A 12,310-nucleotide genomic window follows, 5' to 3' on the forward strand; every position below is an offset into this window, starting at 1 on the left:
GTATGTTATGGTTAAACAAACTGCACATAGCCAAAAGGTCACGAAAACTGAGATTAGAAATTGAATAGGACTGAAATCAGTATGTATTGATATGTGTCATTTAAACAGTCGTAGTCATCAACTAAATGTTTGCGTGACCAAGCACAAACAAAATGTGAGTGCCAACAAATAACACACTTAAACAAACTACCTTTTCCTTCGCTCGAAGATCATCAAACATCGCCTGGATTTCCAACCTCCAGTCATCCTGCATCGTTTTGAAAGACTCGTCGGGCACAGAAATGAAATTTGATTCGGCGATCGTTTGTAAATCGGTTAAGATCATTTTGAACGTCGGCCTCATCTGCGAGTTGGACGACCAACAACCTGTAGGCAGTACACAAAAATATGCAACATTTTTTTTCATAGCGCTTAGTTCATTCCTTTTTTACACAAAGTAGACATTCGTTGGCGTCCAACCCTCGCGGCCTTAGGGGAGCAAGAGACGTTAAATCGTATAGATAGATAAAGATCCCGTGCATATATTTTCGTTCTCAACCCTTCGGGTGTTACCAAGTATCAGGGCTGCAAACTTGAAAGAATTCGGTCGTTTTTGCAGAATTTTAACTTAAAAAGTAAAAATAGTTCCTGATCAAGCTGAAGTTCACCAACTGAACAATTTTGAAAAAAAAATTGAGTTGCAACAGCAGAGATATCATCAGCAACGGCAAGAGTGATAAATAAGTCAGAGGTTTCATTTTTGTTTTTACATTTACTAAAATCGAAAAAAAACACATTAAAATCAAACTAACAAAAAAATAGAAATGAAAATCTCGATGATACAAAGTTAGACTTGCCAATGCTTGTTAACTCGAACTGGAATGGCCCGTTTCGGTGAGTCCGATCCCTTAACGGGGGATTTTTTTAATTTTTTTTTTTTAATTATCGGGTACCGTAGCCTAATTATCCTTGCCGTTTTAGGGTTAGGGGTTAGAGGTTAGGAACTCACCGAATCGGACGCACCGAATAGTAGCAGACCCAACTCGAACTGATACTTAAATGAAAATCGATGTTAAGTCGTCGCCGAGTGAGCCTCTGGGACAGAGAGTCTATCCTTTTACCACCTCAGATTCACGATGTTTCCAGATTATGCTGGAAGACTACTAGAGAGCAACCAGTCTTTGCATTCATCATCCGAAACAAGCAGACCTTCCACCCCAATTAGGTGGCTATGAATTTGAGCAGGGGCAAATTTCGGTACAGATTATGCCCAATCTCAGGCATGACTCAACTGTTTTGCTTTCAAGGAGAAAAACAACTCAATTTGAAATTAGAAAGCGAGTTCTGACATGTTTCATGCTTCCGGTTTCAGGTACATGGCTCTTACGTCGCGGTAACACGGAAGCAAAGCGTCCCAGAGAATGAAAACATCTAAGTTTTTTTAGACAAGAAAAACTGTTTTCATAATGCGGCCAAGGGAACTGTCAAAATAGTTTAATTGCGCAAGATATGGAAAAAAATCTGCATGAGAAATTGGGACAAATTTGGTACATGAAAAAAGAATTCGATGAGGTATTGAACCATGTCTGCTCACTCGTAGAAGGTAGTCCATTTACTAGACCACTCCAATGACCCTTAGGTGTCCCTCATTACGGAATGGCCCGTTTCGGTGAGTCCGATCCCTTAACGGGGGATTTTTTCAATTTTTTTTTTAAATTATTGGGTACCGTAGCCTAATTATCATTGCCGTTTTAGGGTTAGGGGTTAGAGGTTAGGAACTCACCGAATCGGACTCACCGAATAGTAGCAGACCCCCCTCATTAAGTCATCAGTTGAACAATCATAATGGAACAAAAGCGTACTGACGAATGATATGCTTGAAGGTGGACAAAGATGTATATATAGGGGTTATTGCTTCTTTCTAGACAGCTTGTAAATCCTTCTCTCGGGTTCGCTCATGAACTCAAAAAACAAAGGCGGCAAAAATTTCTCAGAAAAGGGCAATCGTCCACTGCCTTTTATTGTCAGTGTTCTGCATTTTATAACGAACAAATCCTTTACAGCCACAAACCAGCTGTCTAAACCGAAGCTTTAAGCTGAAGATAAAACGACTTCATTAGCGACTAAAACACCAACACATTTGTTGCAACAATCAAAACAGATGAGCAATAAATCAAACAAAAAGTCACGTACGTTCTAATAAGACAGTAAACTCTTTCGGACACGTGGAAGGGATTGGCAAGGTTAGTTTATTGACAGCCACCCCGTAAGCGACCGCCAGTCCATCAATGCCACGGTATGGTTGTTCGCCAGTCAGCAACTCCCACAGTAAAATACCATAACTGGAAAAGAAGTGAACCATTAGTAAACAAAAGAACTTGGACAATTTAATGTCGGCAGTAGATGTTTTCGGGTGTTTGGTTGCAATTGAGGAACAAGTGAGTGTAATTCTTACAAAAAAACACAAGCAGGTTATTCCCCGCTCCAGGTTAACCCATTTTTTTTGTCGTCTACATGTTATTTCTTCAGAAAAAATCCCTAAAAGTGTCTTTTTTTTGCAAAAGCAAACATAGCAAAGCGATCTCACAAACCACTTAATCTTATCTACACATCAAAAAACTTTTAACCACACAGAAACTTTAATCATGGTATGATTCCAGTGTGCGCTCTAATGATTTGCATTTATTGGTTGGAGTTGTTTGAAATGTTGTCACGGAGCCAACATTGAATGAAACGCATTAGTGCAGAATGGGCTTGTTTGACGCATGAAAACAAAGTAATTAAGATTCTTTCCATCGAAAGGATTATCATATATAATTTGCTAACAATGAAAGGCAATTGTTATGCACAAGTTAGAGTTGAATAGAACACTGAACTACACCATTTGAACAAGCAAACTGATTGAGATATGGATATCTTGCACCATGTGCATGCTAAAGTTGTAGAAACGTGACGAAATCTAAGCCTTACTCAGCATTATTATAAATTGCTGAATGCTGAGTAAACATTCAAGTAGTTCGAGTAATTCAGTTTGTTTCTGAAAGTAAAGGCCCAATTCGGAGATAATCTGTTTTGGAGACGACGTTTCAGAAATAACTGTTTCGGTGCGGACGTTGTCCAAAATTTAGGTTCGGTGCTGCTTCTACGTATGTAGAGAAATTGAAGAGATCAGTTTGGTAGGCGAGTTTAATTAACTGTTATCTTGTGAGTAATTCTAACAGCTCGATTATAAGTTAAATAAAAATGTCATACGTCGGCTTCACACCATAGATCGGGGCTTCCCAGCCATTTTCAGTCCACTGGCCACTTTTACTGAAAATTTTGTTAGCAACCCTCTGAGATCGCAAGTCTTTCGGTAAAATAACATTGAAAAAAATAAAATTACAAAAAAAGGATAGAAACCACAATTATATAATTGTTAATGGAACAATTGAGTTTGCTTCTTGGATCTTATAATGGCGAATTTTGGTAGGGGACAAGCTTAAAGTTAATGTTCGAACTGGATTTAGTCAAACGCAGTTTGAACATTAACATGGAAACCGCCAACTTACATGACTTTGGCATTCATGCATAGTTCTTTCTATTTTATCCCGGTATTTGACTGTATTAAAAATTGTTGAGGTACCGGTAACGTGAAGATGATTTTGAGAATGAAATGATCCTTAAAATTTCTTTAAATTTTAAATAGATGCAACATCGACACCCGAGTTTGGACAACGCAGACCGAAACGGTCGACTACAAAACGGCAGTAGCCTATTAAATTGGCAACTCGAATTGTCATAGCTCCGTTTCTGAAGAGTTTTTTGCAATACAACGTGGCTATTTTTAAAGTATTGTCTTGTTATAAGTGTAGACTCCTATAAAACACACCAAGGCAGCAGTAAGCGACATTAAGCACACAAAACATGTCAGCAAATGTTTGATCAATTTTTGCAACTTGAGCCATAAAATAATCAACAAACAGCTTCACTCTGGTGGGCGTTCGTTCATAAAAATACAGATTTGCATCACCGATGGCCTGAAAGCAGATTTTCGAATCAAAATAAAGCTACACTTCAAAAGCAAACAACCAGTACAGTGATATTGGACACTTTGGACAAAAGCGCAGTGCAGGAAATTGTAGCCTGCTTATTATACAAAACTTAAGTAAGTGGATCAATTGTGAAATAGTCAGATGGATACTTTGGTCATTGGATTGCAATGGTGATCAGGTGACAAGAATGTGGTCATTCGTACTCCAAGTTGCGATAAACTGTCAGGGATGACTTAACAAATAAAAATGTGCTTTTAAAACTTTTAGCCGCTTTTCTAGCAACAGTTTCATTCAACATACGTGTGTTTTGTTGCATATGTGTCTTTGAAAAGTTTTCATAGAAAAGAAAACAACTTTTTACCTCCAAACGTCGCTGGCTTTTGAGTAGGTAGATGATTTGATAACTTCGGGGGCCATCCATGCATAGGTCCCTGCAGCGCTCATCTTCGTTGTTTTATAAAGCTCCCTTGCTAGTCCGAAGTCGGATATTTTCATTGTCTTGTGAAAGATGTCATCGTCCCCATGAAATGGCTCTTTTATCAAAACTGAAATGGAAGTATAATGTGATGTCAATGAGCTAAAAGTATAACTGCTTATTCAAACAGTATATATATACAATACATACTAAAAAAAACCTTTCAGGGTGAGTTTAACACATTTTTGGTTTAAAAATGTCAGCCAGCGAATGTAGCACATTTCTACCATGGTGTTTGGAGAACAAAATGTAGCTAATTAGAAACACGATTTCAATAAAAGTCACCTCTCAACCAAAATTATATTGATTAAAAACAATTCCCAAAATATTAGGCTTTCTATCAGGATTGAATCAGACTTTCGATCGGTACATTTGTTTAACTTGATGTTTTTTCGCTTTTTCCAGGTTTTACTTATTTAATTATCCATATGCGACAGTTTCCGGTAATTAAACGCTATAGCAGTTACGAAAAGCACTACAGCAATGTACAGCATAAAAAGTAAAAAGCCCCAAAGGGTTTTAAATTGGAATTTAAAGACTTCAGCATCAATTAAAAAGTTGTTTCTTTTGTTGAAGCATTGGTCAAGGCGATCGCAGCTGAAAGTGTGTTACTCAAAAAAAAATCTGCCAAGTAGACTGCACCAAAATCTGATCTGTTTCTCTTCAGACACCTTGCACAATGTACATGCATAAATATTTAAAAACATGCCACAATAAGCTTTAATGAGAACGCTTTGGATTCAATATTTCCAGACAGCATATATATGTGTTCTTTTTACATTGATTCAACGTCTGCAAACGTTAAACTAATGTAAAAATTAACTGGTTTACTGGTGCTGACTCCCATTGGCTGAGTAGGATCAACAAAGCCGTTTTGTGCAAATAGTGCATTGGCAATATAGGGTACCACCAGATACAATAGACTCAAGAAAAACAAAAGGTTTAAAATTTGTTGCGTGGGTGTATTCTTAGAAACAAAAGTACCAAGAAAAGCACAGGCAGATTGAAACTTTAGTTTCAACCCATTGGTAAGGTAGCAGTGGAGTGTGTTAATAATAATCAAAGCTATTCCCAGAAGAAAACCATCCAATCATGCATGAATGACGTGAAAAATTGAACGCAAAATAAAATCAATATCTATCTTGAACTGCTTTGCTTCAAGGAAAGTGAAAAATGCTTTTTCTCAATGAGTTTGAGAACCAAAACCGAAGTGACAAAGCAAAACCTCTGTGTAAACAAATATAAGAAGCGACATGACCAGAAAAACCAAACACAGTGCAAGGCAATGCCCACTGCACCAGATTTCACTTTTGCATATGTATAAAAGTAATCACTCATCACGTGAAAGAGGGTTACATTTTATTGACAGAGAACTCTGTAGAAGTGGATGATCGTGTCTATTTTTACAGATCATACAGGCCAAGGACTAAGATTAGAATTGTAAGAACTCCGATTCTGCAACATCCTGGATACCAGTACCACAACCACAACCTTTAATCACATAATCTTGCATCATGACTTAGTTTAATATAAACAATACAAAAATGAGTAAAATCCTATGCAATGTCAATTCAGGAAACAGTTTTTCATTCAATCCAAAACATAAAGTTTTTCACTGGAGCAAAATAAATTTAATAACAAAAAGCTTAAGAAAAAACAGTTTTGCATTACATGCTGAATAATAACAAAAAATTATTTAATTGAAAAGTATTTTTAGCAAAATACTAAACACACTGCTCGCATTTTATTAAAAGAATTCCTACCACTTAAAACCATGCCAAATAACTCAAGTAAAACTACCACTCAGTGCAACAAACCATTTTGTATTTGAGTTGATTTTGTTAGCTTTTAAAGAGATTTCTTAGCAGCAGCAAAAGTTTTTAAGTATCATGTAATATTATACATTCATCACACACATGAGCTGAAAAAGATGCAGTAACTTTGTAAAACTGTACCGAAAACACTGCTGTTTTGAATTACACTTGAAGATGTTCGCATTTCTCTTCAAGTGCAGACACAAAGGAAATCTATATAAATCCAATTTGCAAGCCACATTAAAATTTAATGAGTTGCTCAAAAAAATATCCACACAGACACCACAGAAACAGCTGTTTCATGGAGCTTTTCATTGAAATGAATCATCAGAACTTGGTTGACATTAATGCATCTCAGTTTGCTTCAACAAACTGTTTCACAAAAGTGCAAATCTATTGTACAAAAGTCTCAACAAGTGAATCACTTGGCAAAAACAATTTGAGGGCTAATGTTAACAGAATCTTTGCAGTACGGTAGTCTGCAAGACACCACAATAATAATATTTAACTCTTGCAAATGAAATATGTGAACAATAGTTCAGTGGAATCCACACACTATTGGCGACTTGTGGCCAGGTGTTGATCATGAACCAACAATTTTTCTATTTACATCAGACATTGTGGTATCCACAATTCCACATGTCTTCTTGAATAGACAAAAAACAACAATAAAACAAACGAAAAACTAACAATGTACTTCATGCTTGTTTGATACAATGCATGTAAATGCTAAACTGAAAATAAACTAGACTTGAAAATTTGAAGTATACTATATAATTGATCAGTAAAATGCAAAACTCCTAAGCTTTCATTAAAATTATATATATTTCATAAAAAGCTTGCATGAGTAAAGAATGAAAAGCTGATAGAGAGATAAGCATCTAACTGGAGTATCCAAAAGTTTTCTAAAACATGCTGAAGATTGGCTTTTATCCACAGTTCCACACACCCATTATATTATACTGTATAATATAGCAAAAATGTATCCGTTGCAAGTAGAACGTTTTACATTTCTTTCTTTTGTAACAAATGTTTTCAAAAATTTATGTAAAATAACACCTGTTTAACAAAACAATTTTTTTTCATGTATGGACTTTGAGAACTGATTTAGGGTAATTTTGGGGTGCTGACTCGAACTGAGCTCAGATTTCCTCTATCACATCACGTTTTTTTTGGTATATGCATGTTCCATATTGATAAATTACGTAAAAGCTGCTCATTTACTCACGAGTTTGACACCACACAATCATGCAGAAAAGTAGCTTCAAAGGCTTCCAGGCTACAGGAGAAAACATGTTTTCAAAACCAGTACAAGCGCTTCATTTATCAGGGCAGAGAGGCTATATTGAGAAAGTACATCCTCTCAGACGGCCAACTTGTTACTGCACAGATGTTAAGGGGCTTATTCTTTCTATGGGTTTATCTGCATATCACTCTAACTGTAAGACTGTTTATTGATAGCTCGAAAAGAAGCCTAAAATGAGTTTTGCTTCATAATGGAAACAAGTATGGATCTACACTTATAGGACATTATGTCTTTTGAAGGAGAATTATGCAAACATTAAAGTTGTGTTAGAAAAATTAACATACTGCAATCACTAGTAGTTGATCTACGTAGATCTTAAAATGGTGAATTTCCTATTGGGACAACAAGGAGGTCACACCAATTATCCTTGCTTTTTATGCTACTGGGATAGTAGAACCAACTAAGAACATTGGGTAGAAAAGAATGGCCACCAAGAAATATGATGAAATCTGGAGATAAAAATATCATAAACAATCCACTGGTTGATCAAAAAAAGATCACTCCACCACCATTACACATCAAACTTGGACTAATGAAACAGTTCGTCAAAGCACTTGATCGTTCTGGGGACTGTTTTGACTACATACCGGTACTCAACGTCTTGGCCTTAGCTATAAGAAAAAAGCAGGATATTTGATGGGGTTCAGATTAGAACGTTGCTTAAAGGACCAGCCGTGACTACCATGACTATTATCGAGGCTCGAGCTTGGAATGCATTTGCTGATGTGGTTCATAACTTCCTTGGGAATAGGATGAGCATTACAATTCAGTACTTGCACCTAGCTGCCTGAGTGAGTTTCCAGAGAACCTTGGTGACGTAAATGAGGAGCAGGGAAAGCATTTCCACCAGGAATCAAAGTGATGGAAAAAAGTTACCAAGGTTGATGAAACTGTAACATGATGGCAAATTACTGCTGGAGTTCGATGATGCAGTTGCAGTTCATCAGCCATAGATGTCCCTTATGCAGTTCATCAGCCACAAAAAGAAAATTTTTGACATCTTTATGTGACTGGGTTTGTTAGTACCAAGATATGTTTTGGATTTTTGCAGCACCATACAAATCGTTTTAAAGTAACAATATTACTTTTGCATAAATGCTTAGTTTAAATCTGAAAATTCAATTCGGTGAGAAAGACACATTACTAAAAAAATCAGCTTTTCAGTGGTGCCTTATCAGTGATAAGCACAATGCTCCAAATTGTCCTTTTTCAAATATATTTCATTTATTTAGTGTTTGTACTGCAGTTAATAATGACCGAAAAGGATGCAATCACAAAAGTAGTTTTGGAAAAGCATTCTTGAGGGAATAGCTGTCTCCCATTGCAAACATGGGTGCTTAAACGCGGAATGGCCCGTTTCGGTGAGTCCAATTCGGTGAGTCCGACCCCTTAACGGGGGATTTTTTCAATTTTTTTTTTATTTAATTATCGGGTACCGTAGCCTAATTATCATTGCCGTTTTAGGGTTAGGGGTTAGAGGTTAGGAACTCATCGAATCGGACTCACCGAATCAGACTCACCGAATAGTAGCAGACCCCTTAAACGCAACCTAAATTTTATAACTTTAATAGGTAAGTTATAAAATAAATATCAAATAAAAAAAAGTTTTCATATCTCAAAAACGTGATGTGATGAGCAAAAACCAACACACCTCAAATTACCGTACCCTAAATCCATCGAAAAACTCCATGCAAGAAAAATTGTGTTTACCAGTGTAATTAATTATGAACAAAGTCTAGACTTACAAATTTCATTGCTGCAGTTAAATTGATTTAGATTTTATGAATGAGTTTTTTGTGAAGGTTGGTGTACACCAAGGATCAGTTTTGTCACCTCTGATATTTGCTATTGTGGTTGACGTTGTAACTGAAGGAGTGAGGGAGGGCCTATTGAGTGAAATTTTGTATGCAGACGACCTGGTCTTGACAAGTAATAGTATGGAGGGACTGGAGAGAAAGTTTGAGAAGTGGAAAGAAGCATTTGAAAGCAAGGGTATGAAGGTGAATCTTGAAAAAACAAAAGTGATGGTGAGTGGAGCAGAAGGAACAGTTGTTGAGAACAAAGTAGATCCCTGTGGAATATGTGGCAAGAGAGTGATGAGAAATTCAATGCAATGCAAGGAATGTGGAAAGTGGGTACATGCAAGATGTGCTAATGTGAAGAGAGCCGCAACAAGATTGGCGAAGTTTTTTGTTTGTGGGAAATGCAGTAAAGGAAGGAATGAAGTGGAAGGCCATGATGATGAGTTCTGCCATGTCGTCGAAACAGTGACAAACTTCTGTTATCTGGGTGATCGGATAAATGGAAGTGGTGGATGTGAAGCAGCGGTGACAACAAGGGCAAGATTGGGCTGGGCAAAGTTCAGGGAATGTGGGGAAATGTTGCATGGCAGAAAATTTTCACTAAGGATGAAAGGAAAAGTATATCGGAGCTGTGTGCGGCCTGCAATGCTATATGGTAGCGAGACATGGGTATTGAGAGAGAGTGAACTGGCAATCCTAAGAAGAACGGAAAGGTCAATGGTGAGAGCAATGTGTGGGGTGAAAACGAGAAGGGAAAAAAGGACTGAAGAATTGTTGGATATGCTAGAGATGAGAGAGACCATAGACCAACTGGCAAGGGCAAATGGAGTAAGATGGTATGGACATGTGATAAGGAGGGAGGAAGGAAGTTTTCTTAGAAAGGCACTAGATCTAAAGGTGGATGGGAAGAGGAAACACGGTCGTCCAAGAAGAACGTGGAAACAACAAGTGAAGGATGAATTTAAAAAAGTTGGACTGAAGGAGGAAGATGCAAGGGACAGGGTGAAATGGAGAAAAGGGATTAAAACAATTGCTGCGCGGAAACAATCAGCCACCCCCACTAGTGGGGAACAAACCGACGATGGATTATGATGATTCTGAATGAAACACTATTTTCAAATGTTAAATAATAACAGTGAAGTTTGTGTTGAAGTGTTGAGTAACCATTGTAATAACTAGATTGGAACATAGAGGCAATGTCTTTTAACAGCTGATAACTCCATACTGGTATGCTAATGAGTTCAACCAATATCGTCGGTAAAGACAGTACAATATATAAACAATAATATAAATAATGTGATAAAATGTCAGTGCTCACTGCTCTTAGACATTTCTAAAACAAAATTGTCTTTTGGCACACAAAAAAATTGTAAACTAGTGAAACATACATTTCAATATTTGTACAGTAGTACACCATGATGTATTGTAAAGTCTGTATAAAAATGGTTTTATTTTTTAAAGTCAATTGAAATAATACTTACCATTACTAGATTTCAAATCTCGATGAATTAATGGAACAGGCGCTTCATTGTGAAGGTAATGCATTCCTTTTGCAATTTGTAAAGCCCAATCAACTAGCACATGAGGAGGAAGTTTTCTACCCACTAGACATCGGTTCAATGCTCCTCCTTGAGCGTACTCCAACACGATGCATAAGTTTGGTTGCTGAAGGCACACACCCACCAGACCAATGATATTGTTGTGGTTTAATAAAGAGAATAATCTTGCTTCAGTTTGAACATTTTTCACAGTCATGCTGACATCTTCGTCAGGGTCCACTTTTGCAGCTTTAATAGCCACTTCCTGGTCATGATAAAAGCCATGATACACTTTGCCAAAACCTCCTACGCCAATAATTTCTTCCAATGTAAGCTCATTGAAGTCTATTTCTTGAAGATTTATTGAAATTTTCTCCTCAACTGTCCCATCACGAGAAGCAGCTTCTGCTGGATCCAAAGGAGAATCATCTTCACTCAGCTTGTGGTAGATCCCATTACGCGGTGGTGCCAAATGCTGCATGTTATGCCTTGGCTGTGTGACATAATTGCTTGGAAATATTCCCAATTTATTTGCTATTTTGCCAGTCCACCACCCTTCATCACCAGATATCCCAATATCTTTTGATAAAACTTCAACTTGCTGCCCAGACTGCAACGATAGCTCGTCGTCAGCTTTTGCATCATAATCGAACATGGCCACCCAACATGGGTTCGCATAATTCCCATTTCCTAACTGCCAAGGGACAATGGTCTGATTTGGGGACACAACGGTATTCATTATTGTTGGCTGCATGATGTTTTCCATTTGATAAATGTTATCATATCCGCTGTTTGAAAGTAATCCCTCTCGTGACACATTTGCAGGATACATCTGTGGCAGTGGAGGTCTTTGCTGCATGTCTGATAATTCGTTGTTCTGATTTGCATATCCGCCATGTCTATTACGAACAGACATCACTTCAAAAGAACAAAATTTGTTGCTTAAAGTTTACGTTGCATTTCATGCAATTGTAAACCTTTAAATTTTGCAAAACCTAATAAACTGTTGTGTTTAAAATACAGTTACAGCAATTCAAAAATGTCTATGTCAGCATAACAATTGATGAGTAAAGTACAACAAAAATTATTATTCATCAAAGAAAATGATTTTCTTGTAAACATTTAATAATGACAAAGCTTCTCTGCTGTCACACTTTCCAGTTAAAAGTAGTAGCTAAATCATAACTTCTCTGGCAAGTTTTGCATACCAAGACAGTGTGCATACTGATTTGCTCTGAGAAGCGAGGCAGCACAATGTCATGACATGTAAAATGTCAGTGAACAAATGAATTTTTTCTGCTTTAATTTCTCATTCATCAAGTGAACATTTCAACTATTGCTACTCTAGAGCAGGGGTCCGCA

The 12,310-nt window shown here is 37.1% G+C and overlaps 1 protein-coding gene across 1 annotated transcript in view; it reads right to left on the reverse strand.

Moving 5' to 3' along the window:
• The window catches only part of LOC145787819 (uncharacterized), a 30,683-nt gene extending 18,736 nt beyond the window's left edge, over positions 1-11,947 (reverse strand). Inside the window, exons 1-4 of the mRNA XM_082599653.1 lie at positions 10,892-11,947; positions 4,375-4,558; positions 2,173-2,321; positions 191-366 (exon numbers count right to left, since the gene is read on the reverse strand). Of these exons, the coding sequence (XP_082455779.1) occupies positions 191-366; positions 2,173-2,321; positions 4,375-4,558; positions 10,892-11,864 (1,482 nt within the window). The 5' untranslated portion in view covers positions 11,865-11,947. The remainder of the gene's footprint in view (positions 1-190; positions 367-2,172; positions 2,322-4,374; positions 4,559-10,891) is intronic.
• Between the last annotated feature and the right edge of the window lie 363 nt (positions 11,948-12,310).

This window comes from Aplidium turbinatum, chromosome 18 (genome assembly GCF_918807975.1).
Source record: "Aplidium turbinatum chromosome 18, kaAplTurb1.1, whole genome shotgun sequence".
NCBI classification, from domain to species: domain Eukaryota; kingdom Metazoa; phylum Chordata; class Ascidiacea; order Aplousobranchia; family Polyclinidae; genus Aplidium; species Aplidium turbinatum.